Below are 23,984 nucleotides of genomic sequence, written 5' to 3'. Positions count from 1 at the left end.
ACAGGTGGTTTTGCAAAGGTCAATGCTGAAAAATTATCCATGCATATATCTTGTAAATAAAAAGCTATTAAAAAAAAGAAAAAAAGAAATGAGCATTCAAGGATGAAAATGAATTAAGCACTGGGGATACAAAGAAAGGTAGAAGATATTCCCTATTCTCCAAGAACTCACAGTCTAATGGGGTGAGGGAAGAGGAGAAATGACACACACACGATATCTCCAGGTATATGTGTATCTCTCTGTACATATACAACATTTGTAAATAACCAATAGAAGGAAAACACTAGAATTAAAGAGGTGTCAGAAAAAGCTTCCTGGAGAAGGTTCCTAATTTTCAACTGTAACTTGAAGCCAAGAGGTACAGACAAAGACCATTCTAAGCACCGTGGACAATCAGTGAAAATGTCTAGGGTCAGGAGATGGAGTATATTTTTTGGAAGAATAGCATGGAGGACAGTGTCATTGGACTGAGGACAGAGGAATAAAAGGTGTAAAACACAAGAAAAGTAGGTGAAAACAGATTGTGAAGGGCTTTGAACCCCCAACAAAAAGTTTTATTTGAACCTGGAGGTGACTGGGAGCCAACAAATTTTATTGAATAGGAGCAACATGGTCAAATCTATGGAACTTGAATCCATATCTTCTTGGCCTTGAGGCCAAATCTCAATTTACCCCAAAATCTTGGTCATTTTCTTCCTCAGATGGGTAATTAATTCCATAACTAATAAATGAAAATGAAAGAATAGGGATGTACTGCATTTGAGACACAGCTCAGCAATTGGTACTATTACAAAAGCCAATCTTTTAAACACCAACATTTTCTCTGATGATGCTATGAATCACAGAACACAAGATCTTAGTGTAAAGATGTGTGGTAATGTGCTACAGCATATGAAAATGCTATTTGGTAAATCTGACAACATGATGATAATAATAAATGTTGACTGTTAAACAGTTACCAGAGTATAGTCTTACTACACAGATTAGGACAGGGATTTGAATAGAATGAAATAATTTTGGTTCTGAGGATACCCTATTCTAATTTAGTAGTTTTAGAAAGTAATTAGGTTTTGTTTGGTTTGTACTGGTTTATAGTATGTTTCGAGTTGTATTTGATATGCTTTTTACTAGTTGCTATCAAGGAGGCAAAATCTGCACCTGAATATTACTATCTCCAAGGTCATTGATCAGAGAATTTCAGAATTAGAAGTCTAAGCAGTCATCTTGATCTCATTTACATCTGTAAAAGAACTGTCATTATAACATACCCTGACTGGTCCTCCCCCCCCCCCCCCCCGCCATTGTTTCATTAAAACTTTGATAAATTGTCATATTTTCTTAAAATGCTGAATTGCCAGCTAATCTGATAAAACACAACTGTCTTCTACAACAACTTCATGTTAATAGGACTTTTAAAGTCTTCTTAAAAAATGTGTTTACATTCCTTTTTTAAAATTAAAACTTTATTTTCAAAACATATGCATAGATAATTTTCACTTTTCCAAAATCTTATATTCCAAATTTTCCCCTCCCTCCTCCCCCTCTCCCCCCTAAAAGGCAAGACAATATATGTTAAATAGATACAATTCTTCTATACATATTTCCACAATTATCATTCTGCCCAAGGAAAAAATCAGATCAAAAAGGGAAAAAAATGAGAAAGAAAAGCAAAAGTAAGCAAACAGCAACAACAAAAAAATGAAAATACTATGTTGTGATCCACTTTCAGTCCCTGCAGTCCTCTCTCTGGCTCTATCCATCACAAGATCATTGGAACTAGCCTGCATCACCTCACTGTTGAAAAGTGCCATGTCCATCACAATTGTTCATCGTGCAAATCTTGCTGTTGCCATGTACAATATTCTCTTGATTTTGCTTACTTCACTTAGCATCAGTTCATAGTCTCTCTTTCTGAAATCATCCTGCTGATCCTTTATTATAATCCATAACATCCATCTACCATAACTTATTTAGCTGTTCCTCAAGAGTTTCCAGTTCCTTGCAACTACAAAAATGGCTGCTACAAACATTTTTGCACATGTGGGTCCCTTTCCCTCCTTTATGATCTCCTTGGGATACAGGCCCAGTAGAGACACTGCTGGATCAAAGGGCATGCATGTTTTGATAGTCCTGTGAGCATAGTTCAAATGCTCTCCAGAATGGTTGGATCAGTTCACAATTCCACCAACAATGTATGTGTCCCACTTTTCCCACCTTCCTTCCACTATTCATCATTATTTTTTCCTGTCATCTTAGTCTATCTGAGAGGTGTATAGTGGTACCTCAGAGTTGTCTTAATTTGCAACTGTCTGTTCATATGCTTTGACCATTTATCAATTGTTGAATGGATTAATTCTTATTAATTTGAATCAATTCACTATGTTTTAGAAATGAAGCCTTTATCAGAACCCCTGGGTGTAAAAATTTTTTCCCCTCAGTTTATTTCTTCCCTTCTAATCTTGTCTGCATTGATTCTGTTTGTACAAAAAACTTTTTAACTTACTATAATCATATTATTGCAAAATTATCCATTTTGCATTCTATAATGTAACTCTAGTTCTTCTTTGGCCACAATTCCCTCCTTTTCCACAGATCTGAGAAGTAAACTATCCTTTGTTCTTCTGATTTGCTTATAGTATCACTCTTTATGTCTAAATCATGAACTCATTTTGACCTTATCTTGATATAAGGTGTTAGGTGTGGGTTAATACCTAGTTTCTGCCATACTGATTTCCAATTTTTCCAACAATTTTTGTCAAACAGTGATGTCTTATCCTAGAAGCTGGAGTCTTTGGGTTTACCAAATACTAGATTACTATAGTCATAACTATTGTGTCTTGGGAACCTAACCTATTCCACTGATTGACTACTCTATTTCTTAGCTAGTACCAAATGATTTTGATGACTGCTTCTTTATAATATAGTTTTAGATCTGGTACAGTTAGGCTACTTTCATTTGCATCTTTTCATTAATTCCCTTGAAATTCTTTACCTTTTGTTGTTCTGTTATTATTTTTTTCTAATTGTAAAATAATTTCTTGGGAGTTTGGTATGGCACTGAATTAAGTAGATTTAGGTATTATCATTTTTACTATATTAGCTCAGCTTACTCATGAGCACCTGATATTTTTTCCAATTAGATCTGACTTTATTTATAGTGTGGAAAGTATTTTGTAATTTTGTTCATATGGTCCCTGACTCTGCCTTGGCAGGTAGACTCCCAAATATTTTATATTATCTACAGTTATTTTAAATGGAACTTCTCTTTGTATCTCTTGCTGTTGGACTTCGTTTTTAATATATAAAAATACTGATGATTTATGTGGATTTTTTTTTTGCATCCTGACTTCATTAAAGATGTGAATTGTTTCTAGTATTTTTTTAGTTAATTTTCTAGGATTGTCTAAGTATACCATCACATCATCTGAAAAGAATGATAATTTGATTTCCTCATTATTTATTCTAATTCCTTTATTTTTCTTCTCTTATTGATAAAGCTAACATTTCTAATACAATATTAAATAGTAAGGGTGATAGTGGGCAACCTTGTTTTACCCTTGATTTTATCGGGAATGGTTCTAATTTTTCCTCATTATGTTAAATGCTTGCTGATGATTTTAAATAGATGTTACTAATCATTTTTAGGAAAACTCCATATTCCTGCACTGTCTAGTGTTTTTAAATAGGAATGGATGTTGTATTTTGTCAAATGCTTTTTCTGTATCTATTGAGATAATCATATAATTTTTGTTAGTTTGGCTATTGATATAGTCAATCATGCTAATAGTTTTCCTAATATTGAATCAGCCCTACATTCCTATAAAACCTACTTAGTCATGGTGTATTTTCTTGTGGATAATTTCTTGTAATCTCTTTGCTAATACCTTATTTAAGATTTATTTTTTTTTGCATCAATATTCATTAGGGAAATTGGTCTAGAAGGACTTTTAAAGGCTTAATTAGAAGTGAATACTATGGATATTGCACACACTGGGGCTGGGAGAGGGAATACTTTTGGATGGGTTGGTGGGTTGGTTATTCTCTTCAAATTATCAATGATAGCTCATTAAATACCTACTATGTATCAAGCACTAAGCTAGATTTGGGGGATAAAATACAAAAATTTCCTTGTTCTAATTATTTGAGCAAGCAGCTTACATTTTAATAGGGATAGAGAAGCATGAATATAAATACACACACACACACACACACACACACACACACACACACACACACACACACACACATATATATATATATATACAATAAGCACAAATACAAAACATTTTAAAAAGTATTTTGCAATTTAGAGAGAGGGGAATCATGAAAATTCTTATATGAAAGAGGGCTCTTAAGCTTTGTTTTAAAGGAAGAGATTTTATCAGTTTGCTTATAATCAGTACATTCTACTGCTAGGTAGATAATGGATGCTCCTTTTTTTAGAAGCATCAAAAAAAAATGAATACTGTACTAGACAGATGCACAGTGGATATGAGCAGAATGTAATACATCAATAAGGAACTACAAAGAACAGGCATCAAAGATGATATCAAACAAGCACATAATTGGGGAGAAAAAAAAGGGGGGCTAGTGATTTGGTATGAGCAAGGGATAGTTTGTATGCTCCATTGGAATCCTCATACTACCAGAATTAATTGAGAAATTCATTTCAATGCTGGAGGAGGACCTCCTGTGGCAATACCTCGGTAGCATTACGTTAGATCATGGACAAGTATTGAACAGAATGGGCTGACAAGTATATATTGTGAATTGAATTGCTGAAGGGACTATACACAATGGTAAGATCACAGATCTGTTTGAGCACATACCTGAGAAGTATTGAAGTTGCAGGTACTATCGGTTTTCAAACAAATTATCTCCTATATCTTGATATCCTTTCATAATTAATTAGATAGAAAAAGCTATGTACTCTTACTGCCTCCATGTCCCTCATTTCTCAACATCTTGCAATCGGGTTTGTGACTTCCTTTAACTGAAACTGTTCTCTTTAAAGTTATTAGAAACCTCCAATTTGTCATCTGATAGACTTTTCTCAGTCCTTATCCTTTTTGACCTCTACGCAGTACTTTCTATGTTAACCACCCTGTCCTCTTGCACGCTACTTTGTAGGTTCTTCTATTGACCACTTTTCAGTTTCTTTTAGTCCAAACAAAACAAAAAAATAAACGACAATCATCTATGTTGTACTCTCTGGCTGTGGATTTGTAAGTCAAAGCTTTATTCTCTGTTTCTGTCTCTATATATTTTACCTCAGTAACCTCATCAGTTCCCAGATTTAATTATCTCTGTGCAGATGTCTCACAGACCAGTATATTAATCCATATTTTTTTTCTCCAGGCCTTCACCATCAACTTCCTAAAGGATACTTTGAGCTGAAAAACACTTCACAGGTATTATAAATTCAACATGTCCAAAACACAACTCATTGTCTTTCTTCTCTTTAACTCATTCCTTTCTGAACATCAATACCATAGCTAGCATTAATTTAGAACCTATTTGTGGCAGGCATTGTGCTAAGCACAACATAAATACTTCATCTAATCTTCAAAGGTAGGTTCTATTATTATTTTTATACATGAGGAAACTGAGGCAGACATAAATGCAGGGACTTCCCCAGGGTCAAACAGCATGAAGGCATATTTGAATTCAGGTCTTCCAACCTCTATGTCTAGAACTATAACACTTTACCACCTAGAAGTCTCATTTTTATTATCATTATTCCATTCTTTCCACTTACATGACAATAACCTTAGTTAAGATGATTTCTCACTTCTTTCCAACACTAATGAGATAGAGTTTCAATTTTAACAAATCATTCAGCTTTTTAAATGATAGCAAACTTCTTCCTGAAACAAAGGCCCCCCCCCCCCCCTTTATATACCCGACTGGTGGTAGGGTATGTCTGTAAGCCATGTAAAATTATAGTCACAAAGAATTTAAAATGAGTATTATCCAGAAGGCAATGGAGGGACTCATTGTGGGTGTAAGGCTGTGACATACCACTAATAAGCAACAATGAAGGAGAACTGGAGTAAAGGATATTAAAAAAAAAAAAAAAAAAAAAAAAAAAAAAGTCTGGTCACATGACAAAAATGAAAGGGAATTAATGGAGAATTCCTGTAATCCAAGGATATTCTTGGATGTCAGGAGAAGAGAGAGGTAAAACACCAGCATGGTAGATGGGAGTCCCTAGTTTTAGTAAACCATTTAAATGAGTTTCGAGAGCTGAATTGGAATGATATGTTGTGACTTGACATTGTTAGAAAATGGGACCAGAAACTCACGAATATTATTATTATTTCTAGGAACAATATATTTTTTTCAGTCAGATTACTTTTTCTATCTCTCAGAAAATTTAGTGGGAATACTGAAAACTCAAACAAAAATTCCTTTCACAAGTTTTGCTGTCACTCCTCTTTTATACATCAAAGATGAGGAAACCATGTGGGATACACAGCCATTTATGTTCACTTGACAGGAAGTTGTACAAAAGTTCCAATAGTTAGAAGAGAAAAGAATTAGCTAAAGCAGAGGTATTTACTTTTTGGATGGTCAGTTATTTTCAGACTTAAAGTTGTCTGCTTTATATCACAATGGAAACAGCAATTTAGTATCCATAAATCCTTAGTCAAAGTTAGACTATTTCAGACAGTCTAGTTAAGTATTGTTCAGAATATTTGGAATTAAGTAACTATGTTAATTCTCACATCAGTGAAACCAGAAGTAACATGTTACTGTTTTTTTTAAAGTAATTTTCAAAAAAATCACTATCAATGATTGGAATTATCTGCCTTATTTCATACTACAGTCTAGCTCCTCTTTGCCAAGAAAAGGTATGTTTCATCATTAATCTTATGCAGTCAATGATGACATTCTTGTTTTATTTTATATTATTAAAGTCTGTGAATTGTTCTTCTCAACTTTGCTCTTCATCCATTAATATATATATCTTGCCAAGTCTTTCTGAATTTCTCCAGGTTCATAATTTCTTATACTGCTATAATTATCTTCAAATGCTATGTAATTTATTAAGCCACTAGTGAATGGGTATCTATTTCGCTTCTAATTCTTTACTCCCATAAAACATGCTCCTATATACATTTTTATATATATATATATATAATACCTTTCCTTCTGATCTTCTTTGGGGTGTAAACGCAGTGGTAGCAAAGCTGCATCAAAGAATACATAGAATTTAGTGATTTTTCTGGCATAGTTCCATAGTATGTTTTCCAAAACGAATAAAATAAGTTATAGTATCGCTATTAGTGTAATACCTCTAACATTTGTCATTTTTGTCTTGTCATATTATGACTATGACAGCTGCGAACGTTCAGAATTATCTAAATTTCACTTATTAATAGTGATTTGGGACATTCTTTCACATAGCTAAGAGTTTGCATTTTTGGGGGGGGGGAAATGCTGTTCATATATTTGACAATTTATGTGCTGAAGAATCTTACTGTCTTAGGACTAAGACTAGAAGCATTTTTGCAAATTTCTGCACTTTCAGCTTCCTGGTTCATTTGAAAAGATTGTGACCATTTCAGGTAAAAATGCAGAACTTGAAAGAACCCACTTCCTCTTTGTTCAAGTCATAAAAACTTCAACAGTTACAGCTGAGAAATTTGCTGATTATTATTTTTTTGATAAGTGCATGCAAAGTAAGAAGTTTCTATCAACCAATAAATCTCAAGTTACATCTCTTTAGAAAAATAGTATTTATTTCAGAAAAAATTCAAATTACGTAAAGACTAAAAATAATAAAAAAACACACTCAATATTATTGTTACAAAAACCAACCCCTACTTTTGCTAAATTGTCAAGGGGAGGTTTGCTGATAGAAGAGGGGCAGAGAGAGAACTCTCTGAAAATAAATGTGATATCAAAAGACAATAAAATATTCTTCCAAAAACTCATGCCAAAACCAGAAACAAAAACCCTCTTAAACCATTTCTGTTTACGACCTCTGCCAAACCAAAATGTACATAAGGTCACAATTCAAAAGAGGAAACAGCAGAAAACTCAGATTTTCCTGCAAAAAACTGGAAAACAAATTAAGGGTTCCAAATTTTTAGCTTTTTAAAAAATATATATTTTTAATAACATCACTACTGTGAAGGAGAGAAGACTAAAATCTAATTTAAAGAATCCTAATTTTTTTTCTCAACCTTAAAACATCCATAACCATAAACATAGTAACCAAAACAATATTTTCTTAATATCTAATTCATTGGACTAAGAATAATTAAAAACAGAAAGAAAGAAAGTGTTAAAATGAGCATGACTGATTACAGTGGGGCCACAGATACGTGTTTTATGTCAGGAAAGAATTATGCCTATTTTAACTGAGCAAAACTAAAAAATTTACTTATTTAGTAATGATTCACACAGTGAACCTGATACATGGTAATCCTTGGTAAATGTTGACTTCTGACTGGTAGCATAGGGCCACAACATTAGGTAAGACAGGTATCACATTCACTTAGGAGGCTCTGATATTTGAAGATCACACTGTAGATAGCAGGAGGGAGGTGCTATTTTATTATCCCCATTTTACAAATGAGGAAACTGAGGAATAAAGAAGTTAAGGGAATTTCCCAGGATCCCACAGCTATTAAGTGTCTGAAGCTGGATTTAAACTCAGGTTTTCCTGCCTCCGGGTCCAGGTTTCTATTCAATGAATTACCTAACTACCTACAGTTAGTAAAGTTTGTGACTTTATCTTGGTTCTTTTGACTTCAAGACTGGTTCTTTCTGATACATCAAGGTGTACTACTAGTCTACAAAATTATTTTCATAAGCCCTAAAAAGAATGCTTTGTTTATCTAATTAATTACAAAGTGTGCCCTGCAATATTTCTTCTAGTCAGTGAAGTGAGTTTAATGGAAATCATTTCAATCAAATCCCAGTTCCAAGAACAGGCAGTTGTAGGTAAAGTTCCTTAATCTTTTTAGTTAAGTTTAGTCTTAAGCTTCAGTTCTCTTTTGCATAAAACTTAAGACTAACAAGAGTTTAGTGAATGCCTACTATGTTACAAACAAAACCTGTGCTAGGCTTTGGTGAGAAAGACAAATACCTATCAAAGATTCTATGATTAAGGAACTGATATTAAAACTTGTGTTCGAAGCCTCTTATCTACCTTCCTCAATAGTGTTGATGTGGGGAAAATAGTTATTACTAATAGTCATTTTACATAATAAAATTCCTTATGGTATACCATATATGTATATATTATGTGGTGAGAAAAGGCTTTGGGGTCTTTATAGCTCAATCTACAAATATTTTTTGAGAACTTCTATGTAAAACACTCCGCCTGATGGCAATAGTTATTATTCTGCAAATGAGTAAAATCCTTTATTTCTTACCATCTCCAAAATTCCAATGTACTCATATGAAAGAGGGGGAAAAAAATCTCCTAATCTAGTCACATAACAAAATGAAATATTTCCAAAAAAATCTTGAAAACTGAGTTGGGGAAGGGGGAAGTGTGAAAGCCAGATGTCTGCTAGCAATGTGTTCGCATAAAAAAAAAAAAATAAAGCAAAACAAAACTAGACCAAAATCACACTTGTAAAGGGCTAGAACTCTGGAGAAGTATATTTGAAACAAGGTGTTAACTCAATGGAATTAATTGTTCTCTAGTTCACATGTATCTAGTATGATATAATGATATAACCACTCTAGTCGGCATATACTCAGTATACTGTAATGATGTAATTGTAATAGGGTATTTAAAAGAACTGGGGGCTGAGTCAGAATGAACAGACTGTGAAGGAGACAATAAAGATTTTAGACTCTATTCTGACTATCCTGCTTGAGACCAAGGCCTGTCATGAGGACCTCCAGAAAGCTAGCCCGGATATTACAATACTGATTTGTTAGAAAGGAACCTTAGTATTAACTTCTCAATTACCTACACCAATGGAAGGGTATATATCATAATTAATCTGAAAGTCATTTCTACTTATTTTAGAGTTACAGGACTGACCAGGATTGAACCTAACATTAGGGATAAATGCAAAATTTTGCACTTGAATTCAATAAATCAACTTTACAAATACAAGACAAAGGAGGCATTGATAGATGCCAATTCTTAGGAAAAAAGACCTGAAGTTTTATAAGACTTCAAACTGGGGGCAGCTAGGTGGCTCGGAGCACCAGCCCTGAAGTCAGGAGGACCTGAGTTCAAATCTGACCTCAGACACTGAGCACTTCCTAGCTGTGTGACTCTGGGCAAGTCACTTAACCCCAATTACCTCAGGAAAAAAAACAAACAAACAAAAAAAAAAAACAGACTTCAAACTCAATAAGAGCTGTGACTCTGTGACTATTTCTTTAGCTTAGAGAAAACTACAGGGAGAAGAAGAGGGGACCTGGCTGTCTTCAAGTATTTGAAAGATAACTCTTAGATGAGAAATGGCAATAGTTTTGCTTGACCCCAATAAGCAGAGGTGCAATTTGGGGAAATTACAAAGAAGTAAATTTACTCTCCATGTAAGGAAAAATTTCCTAATAATTAAAACTATCCTAAAGTAAATGGGATTGTGGATTCACTATCACCATAGACATTCCAGAACTGGCACGATAAACATTTATTGGTACACTATAGAAGGGATTCTGCTCAAGTATAAGTTGGATTAATTGGCTTCCAACTCATGAGATTGTGATATTTTATCAACTAAATGGCATTAAACATTTGTCAACCCACTTATGTAATAATTCTACACAACAAGCTATTTCTCTGCTTTATGTTCTTATAAATCATTCTCTTAAAAATAATTAACAGATGGTAATCTATATGTATAATATATCCAAAGTCATTTAACAGAATCCAGCAAGTCCAAATCCTTTGATGCACGGAAATTCTATTGTAATTCTTACTTCAAAACGTTAAGTTGGCCATTGTTTGGGGACTGGAAAAATTCTAATTAATGACTTGTACTTCAAAATAAGTGAACGATTTAGGTCTTCCAGCATCAAATCAACTTCTATTCCTGAAAAGCATGTGGGAGTCCGTCCGTGAAACCCAACCTAAAAAAGCTGCGGACCCTAAATCGGGAAAACTGGACCAGCCTGGAAGCTCTCCCCCCACCCCGCCAGTCTGCCGGCCTCACAGTCTAGTAAATTTCTCTACGATTTCCCAAACGGTTCTCGAAGCTCATTTCAGCAGCCGAGCCAGAGGGAGGGGCTCCGGATACAGGGCACCGGCCCAGTCCAAACAGACCCTTGCTGCCGGCTCTGCGACCCAGCCCGAAGAGCCCTACGGGAGATGCTCGGGAGCCAGGTCCGGAGCCAGCTCCCAGAGGGCAGAGCCCGACTCCCGGTGGGGAGCAAGGGGGAGAGCAGAGGCCGACCGGGGCTCCCTGAGGGCAGGCACCCGCAGCCTCGCCCAGTCGAGGTGGAGTCCGGACAGTCTCAGTCCTTCCAGAGAAAGGAGGGGCGGAAAAAAAGAAAAATAAATAAATAAAAGGAGGCCACCCAGACCAGGAAGTGACTCGCCCTGCCACAGTCCCTGTCACGCCTGTAACTTGGGGAGTAGAGTGGGGTCATGGGGAGAGGAGAAAACGAGAAAGGGGGTGGGGGAAGAGAGAAGTGTCATGTCGCGACAAGTCGCGACTTGTTCCCTCCCCCCCATTTTAAAAAGAAGCTCACGGATAGTATTCAGCAGGGAGACCCACGGCTCTCTGGAGGCTGCGGATACGTGGCCCCGGGGAGGGGCAGAGGTTCGGACCCGACGGGAGGAATGAGGAACTGGGGCCACTGGGAGGCGGCTGGAAACCCTCTGGGGAGAAGTCGGACAAGGTGCGCGCCCCAAGTGCCGCACGCCCCAAGGGCCCTGCCCAGCGCAGGCCTTTTTTCCTGGGGGCTCCCCTCAAGGCCCCAATCCAGCCGGGCCGAACCCCTATCCTAGCGAGTCGCCGGGGGAAAGTGGGGGGAGGCGAAGGGCGGTCCGGTCCCTACCTTCTCCTCATCCGACACCCGATCCTCGAAGTCGGCCATCTTGGGCTGCTCTGGCCCAGCCCGGAGGCTCGCGCGAAGCAGGCCGGGAAGGAAGCGGGATGACTGAACCCGAGGCGGGGGGTGGGGAAAGCTCCCGGAAACCCAGTCCGCCGCTGCGCCATGTCCGCTAAGGGCACTGAACGGAAGAGGCTCGGAAGGCCATGCTTGTTTCGGGAGGTTCTCTAGCCATTCATTTTCTCGCCCTTGCACTGACTACCATGATGGGCCTTGGCCCTTCTCATAACGGTGCAGAGGCTGGGAGCGCCGGGTAGCAGTGATTGCTCCCGCTGTGCCCAGAGTATGGCTTAATTCCCCGACTCTTAGGAACCGTTAGGGGAGGAGTGGGGGAGGGGAGCGACCATGGGGATTCAGCCTCGGCACAGCCTCGAGTAATGATAACCAACTCTCCAGAATGGACTATGATTCCAGTCCCGTCCGAGAACAGTTCTTCCCCCCAGCCCCTCCCCGAGGATCCGGGGCCGGAAGGGAGGGCATATTTCGTCTTTCCCGGGTTTTCTAAGGTGCCTCATCATGGTCCGAACTGCCTTCAGGTCCGCCGCTATCCCAGGATTCCCGCCGCCGCCTCCGCCTCCTCCCGGCAGAGCGTCCGCGGGACCTGCAAGATGGCGGACGGCGGCGGCGGTGCGGCGGCAGCCTCGACGGCGCCCACTCCTCCCCCTCCCGAGGGCCGGGGCTCGTGCGCGGGCTGGGCCCAGCGCTTGCGGGCCGGGCTAGCAGGGGCCGGCGTCTCGCTGTGGGTCGTGGCCGGCCTGGGGCTGCTCTACGCTTTAAGGGTGCCCCTGAGGCTGTGTGAGAACCTGGCGGCGGGTGAGAGGCCGCGGCCCAGAGGCGGGGGCCCGGGGAGGAGGGCGGGCGCGGGGCCCCTAGGTCCCGGGACGTGGGCGGGGAGGAAAAGGGGAGGGGGAGGGGGGGGGAGAAGCGTTCCCTTCCTTTCTTCTTTTCTCCAGCTGTTTGTCCTACGTGAGCTGGAGCTCAGCCGCGCCGGTTCCTCTTCTGAGAGTGGAGCTCTGGAGAGGCGCTTACCCTTAATTACCGACCTTCCCCCCCTCCCCCGCCCCAAGCCCTTTAACCCCGGTAGCGGAGGGCTGGGCTTGCTCTGGCCTCCCCTCAGGACCCGCCACCCCATTTCACAGAGTGGGACGCTGGGAGATCTCGCAGTCCCGGGCATCAATGCCGGTTGGACAGAAACTTTACTGTATTGGTATTCTTTGACTTTTACATCCCCAACACCTTGCTCGTAGCGTCCGCTTAATAAAGAACTGTTCCAAAAGAATCTTTTACCCGTTTTAAAGCCTAAATTTAAGTTTAAAACTTTGGGTACAAATGATTGCATTGCATCTATAGCTAGATGTTCTGTTCTCTTAAACATTATTATTATTATTTTTTTTAATAATCAGCAAAAATCTCATTTTTTCTTCCTCTCCTGGTTGGGATAGGGCTCGAAACGATGAGATTTACTAAGCCAGAAATGTCAGACTGGCCGCACTCCCCTGCGTCCGGACAGATTAAGATACTGGGATATTTAATCAAGTCGATAAAAACACAATAAAGAATCATAACGCCGCGTTTTAGGATCTTCATGGATTAGGATCCCCTCTCCCCCCCTTTTTGAGTTTGATTCCACGGCCACAAAAAATTGTCCATAAGTCCATTCGGTAGATAGACCATGAGCATCCTTCCCTGGGCTTGCAGAGAGAGAAGCGGGTTCGGACACTTCCGCCTCAGTGACTTTGAAGGCTGGTTCATTTCTCTGCCTCATTTTCTCATGCACACCAGCGTGGGCCTTCATGCTCGCTTTGGAAGGAGCTGTTTTGAGAGGCAGCGGGCCGCCTATGAAACCCCGCCCAAGGCATTCTCCTAGGAGCTCTCCGAAACTGACAAGCTGCTGAGAGAATTTCACCGCCAGGGCTTCCTAGCATTAAATCCGAAACTGTGGCCATACAAAGAAGAGGGATGTTCCTTTTGCCTTTATAGATAGGGTATAATTTATAATAAAGCATAAATTGTAATAAAAGTAGAATATGAAAGTAAAATGAAAAGAAGATAATGGTGAAGATCAAGTAGCGGGCACTGGGTCTGGGTTGAGGTGGAGGAGGTGGGACAGCACACAGAACATTAGAAACAAGGCTGCCCCTGAGGAGCCTGGCCCTTCTCACCGCGGTGAAGCACGAAGTGGAAAATAGAATGTTCCTTTTCCTGAGGGTCCTGCCCAATCTTTATTACTACTTATCCTGGGCAGTTCAACCACAATGAGTCTAGCAAACCTTGTTCTGAAATGCAGCCAAAACATGAAAAAAGTCACTTCTCTTATCTGTTCCTTTTGCTGCACTCATCACTCAGTGTTTGCAGTATTCGCTGAGGACAAATTTCCATCCCTCTTTTTATCTATCCATCCTCCATTTTACGTATTATAATTGATTTTTAATTTTTCAAAATTTCCTTAAAATTTAGAGTAAGAAAAGCAGTTTCCTGGTGTAAATATTTATTTAGGACAGAACCAATGGCCAAAATCATCCTCAGAGCTCTTTCTGTTACATCTATTATTGAGTTGTTTTGATTCTCTAAATAGTATCCCAAAAAGACTTGCTCAGGATGAATGGTTTCTGATTCATGCCCTCCCATTTTCTAGCAAATTTCTTTTGAAAAAATAAATCCTTAGCTGTGTGACCCTGGGCAAGTCACTTAACTCCAGCCTCAGGAAAAAAAAAAAAAAAAAGAAAGAAAAAATAAATCTTTACCTGGACAAAACAAGTAAGAAGTGACGTGGTGTCTTCGGTAAAGCCTTGAGAGAAGTTTGGTTAGCTCTCCATCCACTTAGAAAAGTAAATATAATTGGATATGACTAAGAGGTTATTCCTTTCCTTCACAAAAGCAAGGCTTTACTGATTTTGTAATGCTTCTTGGAATTTCACAGATTAGTAACATAAAATTCTAAGAAGATTATCTTTTAATTCTGCATAAGAAGTAATAACAATGGAAGTTGTTGGCTTCAAGTAATCTTTTTGGGATTTGCAGTTTTTAAATGAGATTTATCTGCATCATTGACTCCTTCTTATATATATTTGCTTTCATCCTAATTAAATATCTCAGAAATTGATTTTTTTTTTTCACTTGAACATTATTTTCTCATTGCAGTGACAACATTTTTAAATTCTTTGACTCCAAAATTCTATGTGGCACTAACAGGGACGTCATCTCTAATATCTGGACTTATATTTGTAAGTAGTTTATATATTTTTTTCATTCATGTTGTGGATTCATTAGTGTAAATCTTGAAAAACGGATGATTGGGAAGTAAATTGTGAATGTAAATAAATATCTGAAGAAGTACAAGGATAGCATGCTTATGTTAGTGAACTCTTCGTTCTTACTTCTCCTCTCTAGGTGGTGCTCTCCAGCTGTAATAGAAATAGTAGTGCTTGTTTAGCTGTAACAAATGCTTGATAGTAACTTCAGTGTGTACTGACCATTGAATTAAAGTGAAAAACTAGTCATAAGAAATGGATTACTTTTGATTTATTTTTGTGCTTTTTTTTTTTTTTTTATTATTTAAGGAATCCAGGGTGAAAGCTAAGTATGAATTATAAGCCTCAAAATGAAATTATTTGTAAGTCTTATTCATAGCTTAACATTCTAGGCAAGCATAAAATATATCTAAAGGTTGTACCTGAAACCAATGGGTTTTTAATATGCAAAAGAAAGAAATTTAAATAAACTTTCCATGATAGCTTTAAATAAAAACATGGTCTTATTCAGAATTAAACTTATTTTCTTCTATTCTAGCTATGTATGAAATACAGTTAAAGGTTGTTCCCAAAATTAGTGGGTTTTTATACATGAAAAAGTCAAGTAAGGTTTCTATAGTATCTTTAACTTTCATTCTACATTTTTAAAATTAGTATTCAATATATGATAATGTATTTAATTTCTTGTATTTATATATTTTGAGTTAGGTTATGAAAAAATATAATACCATTGTAGTATTACTACACTGATAATTGCTACACTGGGAGTAATTAAAGAGCAGTAGGGTCCAATATTTTATAATGTACTTGTTGGGAAAAAAACAAAAACTCATCAGTAGTTCATTTCGTAAAGAACAATGTTTTTCCTGACTTTGAAGCAATCATATTTAAGTTTTCATGTCTCATGAACAATTTTTATTAGTAAAACATTCTCTCTTTTAAAGAAGTTTTATCCTATTTCTTAGGAAGACTAAACTGGTTCCACATTCAGAGATAATTCAGAGATAAAATGCCCCGTTGTTTCAGTAGGAATAAAAATAGAATTAAGCCATTTCAGCATGAAACAACTGTGGTATGGTAACAGAAAGGGAGCCAACCTGAATTCCAGATCTTCACCCAGTCTTGCTTACTAGTTGGGCTACAGAGATAAATAAGTGTGTTACATGGTATAATAAAGAAAAGTCTTGACAAAATGCTTTAAGAAATTTAAGAAGGAAGAGATCCCTTGGGGAGAAGGAATCCAGAAAGGCTCCAGGGGAGGTGACCCCTGAGCTGGACTTGAAAGAAAACCAGGATTTTCCTAGGGTGAAGAAAGAGAATATTACAGGCATGCAGGACAAGAAGCAAAGGCCTAATGCAAAGAAAACGGCATGAGGTTGGGGAATACCTAGTAGTTCTACCTGGTTGAAATATGGGTATGTGAAATGAATCTAGGGTGCAGGATACCTTAAATGTTAGGCTAAATAGTTTGTTATTTCCTAAGCAGTGGAAATATTATTGAATATTTTTAGATAGTGGTGTTTTGGACACAGTCTTACACGTTAGGATGATTATTTTTGATAGCTTTCTGAAAACTGAAATGGAGAAGAAGCCTGGGAGACTATTTAGTAGATTATTTTAGAATTCTTTGCAAGAGATAACTAGAGCCTGAATTTGGATGGTTATCAGATTAATAGAGAACAAGGGATGGATATAGAGGATGTTTTAGAAGGAGAACTGACAATACTTGCAAGTAGTTGGATATGGCTGATGAGCAAGAAAGAATAGTCAAAGGTGATACTTAGTTTTCTAGTCTGGGCTATAAGGATGATGGGGAGTTATGTTTATATAAATTCATTTATAGAGTGCTGAAAGTTAAGAGTTTAAACCTAGAATTTGTCTAATATATTTGTCATAATGCATACTAAAGCAAAAAAAATTATTGAAGTTTTGGAAGATTTTATTTTTTCAGGCATGATCTATCTGTTTGAGATGTATATGGTTACATCTAAAGTTTAAGAAATGGTTGTGATTTTGATTTTAGGTAGGTTTTATGTTTTAAATAAAACTTCAAAAAAGAATGTCTTTTCAGTTGGTTATTTGAAAGAAATTTATATAAGAGCCTCATATATATATATGTACATATATATATGTCATATATAAATACATTTTGTACTCAAGATGTAAAAAACTGGTCATTTAAAATGACTTAAGTAGAATCTATGGCAAGATAGCAAAATAGTTCATGGAATATTGACCTTGAATTTAAGAAGACCAGGCTCTGATATTGATTAGCTGTGTGGGCCTCAAGCATCTTTTTATGATTTATTTACTAAGTTATAGACTAATTGCCATTTGAAAGTGAAGGGAGTTACCATGCTTGGAGTTCCCTATGATAAAGAAATCATAGATCCTTCAAGCATTTAGATATATAGAGGATCATAGATTTAGAGCTAGAAGACACTGAGAAGTCATCTAGTATACCTCCTTTTGCAGTTGAAGACAGAAGCCAAGAAAGTTATAACTTGGTAGAGGTCACAAAATAGCAGAGTTGGGATTTAAATCTAGGAGCTCTGACTTTGATCTCTTTCTGTTAAATCTTTGGGGGGGAGAAGGAGAAGGGTGTAATTTGATAGAATTAGTTTGACCATTTTTAGAATAAAGGTCATTTTACCATTGCAGTATAAAGAATCGCCTGCAGATTTTTGCTTTGGATTTCAATTTGTTGCTTTTGTTATCCAATAGAAATAGGAAAGTAGTGACTACTACATTTTATGAATATGTTCAATGTGGAACTTCAACTGTTCTGAATTTGTGCTTGCTTTAAATAACTCAGGTGTTTCAGTATTATTTCATTTTTAATCTTTATGTACTACTAATAGTACAGTATAAAATAAGTGTTGGATTTTAAATAATTCACAATAAATTTTGGAGAAAATAAATATAACTTAATTGTTTTTGAAGTTTTCATAGATTATTTATCTTCTGGATTAAGTTGAGTTTATCTAAAACCTGATGTTAATTATAGAAAAGGAATTATTTCTTTGTTTAGTATACTTTATTGGGAGATGCTGTATTTGACTTTGGTTTTAGAACAAAAACTGGCTTAAAATACTGACCTAAATACAAACATCTTTTTAAAAAGTTCAATTTGACTGTGTGTGTGTGTGTGTGTGTGTGTGTGGTGTGTGTGTGGTGTGACCGAATCTGGCTTAAGTACTGTTTTCTGTTTGTTACAGATATTTGAATGGTGGTACTTCCGCAAGTATGGTACATCATTTATTGAGCAAGTATCTATAAGCCATTTGCGGCCACTCATTGGAGGGACAGAGAATAATGTTCCAGAGCCAGGTTCTCCTTCTGGTCGGCAGGGAAGCTGATACCAATAGGCAAAATTTGTCAGGTGACTAATCTGTCTAATCTTGATTAAAAAAAATATATATATAAAATAGGCAAGTACCTTTTTTTCTTACTTTCTTTAGTTTTTATTTTTTTAAATTATATTTTATTTTATTTTTCAAATACAGACCAGTCTTCTCTCCCTCTCATTTGCCTTTTCCCCACTTTGAGGAAGAAATTAAAACAAAACCCCTATTAAAAGTATGCTTTATTGAACAAAAAAAAATTTTCTCATTGGCCACATTTGAACAATATATCTCAATCTTCACGGAATTCCTTAGGCCTGTTAGGAGATGGACAGCATATTTCATCTTGAGTCCTCAGGATTTTTGCTTGGTCAGTGTGCTGATCAGTTTCCAGTTTTTCTTTTTACACACACGTTTGCATGCATATGTGTGTGTGTGTGTGTGTGTGTACACACATGTATGCATATATGTATCTATGTGCATATATAGTTTTGTTTGTTTTAATTTTCTAAGAGTCTTCTCACAATCCTATACCAAGCTCTCCCTTCTCTCCTATTGTGAATACACGAAAAACAAAACCCATTGTACAAACATATGTAGTCAAAACAAATTTCCACATTGGCTACTTCCTAAAACATACTTGTCTCATTCTACACTCTCTTTCAAGAGATTAGTAGCATGTTTCATCATTAATCCCATGGAATTCTGGTTGGTTATTAATAAGGTTAGTGATTAGAGTTCAGCATCATAATATTCCATCTCATTTATATACCATAAATTGTTCATTCTCCAGTGGACAAGGACTCTCTCAGGTTCTCATTTCTTGTCACCTCAAAGTAAGCCATAATACATTTTTGTATAGCCTTAGAATTTGTTTTGCCTAGGACTAATCCCTACTTTAACCTACCTTCCCTTTAATTCCTACTCCTCCTTTTCCCCTTTCTCTTTGATTTCACCTTTCAGTAAAAAGTATTTCTGTACCTAGTTCTTCCTTCATTGACCAGTTCAGGTGAGAGTGAGGTTCAGGTGTCCAGCTTCTTCTCCCTTTTGTATAGGTAGAGAGCACCAGCCCCTCTGGGGCAAAGGCTTGCAAGAGCTCTTTTCCAAGCTCCCTGTTGCCCTTTGGGAGTTCCTGCTCTCCCCTCTGGCACTGAGCAGCCTCAGGAAACCTAAGCCAGTGGGCTAAACTGGGTTAGGATAATTTAGAAGCCTCAAACCTGTCATAGAATTGGGGGGGAGGAATCTCCTCCAGCATGAGAAGACATCCCCTGTGGAATGGGAGATGAAACCAGTTGGCTCCCTGGACCTTGGGCTGGAGCAGGCAAGCTAAGAGCTTAGAGCTTGGTTAGTCGTTGAAGGTGGCAAAGTCATCCGCTGCCCAGCATCAGGCTTCCTAACTTTTCCCTGCTGCTGGATTTAGGTTGCTGGAAGAGAGAGTGAGACGGACACCTTTGTGCCATCTTGCCTTACTAAATCCATTGGATGCACAAGTCAAGGATCACCTGTAGTATCATTGGTCTCTCTGAAAATGAGGGACAAACACTAATTTGTTCACTCTGATTATGTTCCCTTCTTCCCACTCACTCCTTTCCCTCTTCAACCCATCCCTCCGTATCCATTTTCTTCTCTTTTCATTCTTAGAATCACATACCACAGAACCACTCCTTGGCTTTGTCAGTTTGAATCTCTTAAAAGAGATACATGTGTCATCTTCCTATGTTCAATTGTTAGTCGTGTATCTTTATTTAGTCCTTTATCGTTGTTCATTCATGTTTATCTTTTCATGTTTATCTTCATTTCTGTTTGTCCTTAGTTTCTCTGAAGCTCTAGTTTTTTAAATCAGGAGCTTGGAAGTCCTCTATTTCATTAAAGGCCCATTTCCTTCCCTGTAGTAATATACACAGTTTTGATGGGTGAGTTATTCTTGACTGTAAGCTCAAATCCTTAGCTTTCTGGAACATTGTATTCCACGTTCTCTCTGTTCCTTTATAGTTGTAACAGCTGTCTTGTGTGTGATCCTGACTTTGGATCCTTAGTACTTAAATTCTTACTTTTTAATTGCTGGCAGCAGTTTTTTTTTGTTTTTTTTTTTTTTTTTAACCTGGAAGGTCTGGATCTTAGTCATGATGTACATGGGAGTTTTCTTTTTGGGGTTTCTTTTATTTCAGGAGGTGGATTCTTTTTTTTTTTTTTTTTTTTTTTACTTTACCTTCTGGTTTTTAGATAGACAATTTTGTTTTTTGATTTCTTGAAATATAATGCTTAGGTTCTTTTTGTTTGCTTATAAGATTTACAGTTCAATGTTTCTTAAAATTTTTATTTTTCTCCTTGATCTGTTTTCTAGGTCAGTTATTTTTGTTATGCGATATTTTCTATTTTTTCTTTTTTTTCAATCTCTTGACTCTGTTTTACTATTTCCTGTTGGCTAATGGAGTTGTTGATTTCATTTGGTCTATTGTAATTTTCAGGGAGTTTTGTTGCTTGGGCAAGGTTTTGTATTGTTTTCGCAAGCTGTTAATCCTTTCCATTTTTTTCTTCCACAGTTCTTATTTCTTTTCTAGTTTTTTTTTCTTCAACTCTATCATTCCATTTATAAAAATATTTTAAACTCATTTAAAACTCTTAATTCATCTTTTCTAGGAATTCTAATTGAATTTGTGCCCAAAGCATTTTTTTCTCTGAGACATGCTTATTGATATTTTGAAGTCATTGTGTCCTGAGCATTCATCATCATAGCTCATTATGATTAATTTCTTTTTTGATTGCCCTTTTTTCAACTCCCTTCCTGACTTTGAATGAGATCTTAGGATGGGTTTCTGTGGTATTTCTGGAGAGGTCTAGGTTGGTCTTGTTGCTACTTTCTTGGGTAGGGAGTGTTGTTTTATTCTAACACAGTGGGGATCTGTTCCCTAAGGTTTTTTATCAGGGTCAAATGTGATGGCTCTTCTCTAGCCTGAAACTGTGCAGGATTAGCTGTTGTTGGACTTGGCATCCGTGAGCCAGCTGGAAAGCTCTGTTGGATCAGAGTGACTGAATGGTAGGCTCCCCTCTGCTCTGGGTTTTCCTCCTTACTTTTTCTTCTGCAGGCTGGCTCTCTGGGGATCCTGCTGGATTCTGAGCTTCTTTGTTTCTCCATCCACCACCCACGACCTGCCTGTGCAGGAATGGGAATGCCACTGCCATGGGCAGGTCCCCTTTTCACTCCAGCCTGGATTTGTGACTATGGGTCATGGAGAGGACACCTGTAAGGGCCTCAGTGGTCTGGGCCTTGGAGCCCCTCCCTGGGTGCTGGAGTGCTTACCCAGGCCTGTCCCTGGTGAGCACAGACCTCAAAGCTATTCTTGACAAAGGACTCATGGAGGCTCTTTCTGGATTTCTCCATCTGGACTTTGTAAATCTATTAAGGAGGAGTTTGTGAAGAAGAGCTACACAGTATTGCTTTCTATTACCCCACCATCATTGCTCTGGCCTCCTCTACTTTCTGTAGGGGAGCTGCAGGATTCGGTTATGCATAGTTGACTTTTAAATCTAGACTTGCTTTGATATATTAAAAAATACATTGTCTTTGTTCTTCGCTGTTATTAATATAAACCAGACATAATTAGAAAAAATTCATTGGGGCATGTGAAAGGTGATGTATATTCTGTCACCTGATATAGATGATTTGGGGATTATTGGTTTTACTGCTTTCTTTTTGTACCACAAAGATAATATAATTCTTTTGTAATATTGCTTTAAAAGATGTGTGATTTATTGCTGTGGATATTCTTCCTATCAATGTAGCTCCCTACTTCCCCAAATCACACTTTAGGAGACAGGTTGTCATATCCAAGGAGTTCATTGCCCATTGATCAGTCTGATGGTGATGAGCTTTTCTGAACTTAGACTGGGCTTTGAACAACAGTCCATCATTGGTCTGTACTTGGAATATTTCTAGTGGCATCAACTCTGTAAGAACTTTAACAGTGTAGTCTTTTAGAATCCAGGGATGTCACCACATCAGAATTAAGCATCACAATAGAACCTTTTTTTAAAATTAATGTTCAATCATTTCAGTTGTGTCCGACTCTTTGTGACCCATTTTGGGATCTACTTGGCAATGATAATGGAATGGCTTGTCATTTCCTCCTCTAGTTCGTTTTATAGATGAAGAATTGAGGCAAAATAGTTAAGTGACTTGTCAGAGGTCATGCAGCTAGTATGAGCCCACATTTGAACACATAAAGATAAATCTTCCTGCTTCCAAGCCCAATGCTGTATTGACTACACCACCTCATTTGTCAAATAGAGTATTAGTGGAAGATTAAAAAAAAATTATAAGCTATTTTACAAGCTTAGTAATTTTGATCCATTTTGCTTAAAAATAAAACCAAAACTGTTGGAGCCAGATGGTTTGGTTTTTAAAAATCAAATGGAAATTAAAACTAATGATCTTACAGAAGTACAGGGAGATATGGTAGCAATTTTATCTTATAGACTTAACATCCCATGGATGACCAGAAAAGGAGAGAAGCAATTATTGCCTACTGCATGTGGGTAGAACATATTTCTCTATTTGTCCACAACTAAAAGATGAGTTATTTTTTATAATAGCTGTAATTTCTATGGAAATGTTTTTTTCTATGCTATGTCCTCACTGATATTTATTATGGAAGTTGTCCTAAAGCAACATAATTAGTGTTATTCTGTTCAAAAACTTTAAATAGTTTTTCATGCCTATTGAATAATGTTTAAACCTCTTAATCAAAATCATATAGAAAAAAGAATGCCTGTATTGACTTAGAAATCCACAAATTAATATTATCTATATTATATGGTATTTTTATTTATTTTGGTAAACATTTCCCAATTACATATTAATCTGATTTTAGCACTAGTAAGTTTTGCAGGCTGTTTGAGAGTTTGCAGGCTGTCAGATAAATTGTTTGCCTACTATTCAAAGCTCTTCTAGAGTTGGCCTGCCTTTCCAACCTAACTTGTTGATTTTTTTTTCATCTCTAGACAAATTGGATTATTCTATCACATGTCCTACATTTTCCATTTCTTTGCCTTCATTCATAAATATCTGTTCCTTCAAGGGTCAACTGACAATAATGCTCACTCCCTTGGACTTTTTTCTGTTCTCTCCCAATGGAAAATTAACTCTCCTTTCATTGAACTTCTTGAATATTTTACCTGTTTCTTTATAGTCTAGGTATAGACTACTTTCTTGTCTTTATCTCTTTTTCTAGAGTGTAAGATCTCTGAATCATCTTTGTTTTCCCCATAGCACCTAGCATAGTAGAAAGTACTTAGTAAATGTATGTTGCATGAATGAATGAATGGTCTCCCTTGTGCTCAGGTGTTATTT

At 37.3% G+C, this 23,984-nt stretch overlaps 2 protein-coding genes across 2 annotated transcripts in view; one reads left to right on the top strand and one right to left on the bottom strand.

The window, feature by feature from the left end:
- CAPZA1 (capping actin protein of muscle Z-line subunit alpha 1) overlaps window positions 1-12,133 on the bottom strand; it is a 40,403-nt gene extending 28,270 nt beyond the window's left edge. The window contains exon 1 of the mRNA XM_074263073.1: window positions 11,986-12,133. Coding sequence (XP_074119174.1) covers window positions 11,986-12,024 — 39 coding nt within the window. The 5' untranslated portion in view covers window positions 12,025-12,133. The remainder of the gene's footprint in view (window positions 1-11,985) is intronic.
- A 440-nt stretch (window positions 12,134-12,573) lies between these two features.
- Window positions 12,574-23,984, top strand: part of ST7L (suppression of tumorigenicity 7 like) — an 85,523-nt gene continuing 74,112 nt past the window's right edge. Inside the window, 4 exon segments of the mRNA XM_074263069.1 lie at window positions 12,574-12,852; window positions 15,181-15,263; window positions 18,509-18,634; window positions 18,636-18,672. Of these exon segments, the coding sequence (XP_074119170.1) occupies window positions 12,648-12,852; window positions 15,181-15,263; window positions 18,509-18,634; window positions 18,636-18,672 (451 nt within the window). The 5' untranslated portion in view covers window positions 12,574-12,647.

This window comes from Sminthopsis crassicaudata, chromosome 4 (assembly GCF_048593235.1).
Source record: "Sminthopsis crassicaudata isolate SCR6 chromosome 4, ASM4859323v1, whole genome shotgun sequence".
Taxonomy (NCBI): domain Eukaryota; kingdom Metazoa; phylum Chordata; class Mammalia; order Dasyuromorphia; family Dasyuridae; genus Sminthopsis; species Sminthopsis crassicaudata.
This window is presented reverse-complemented; position numbering and strand designations above follow the sequence as displayed.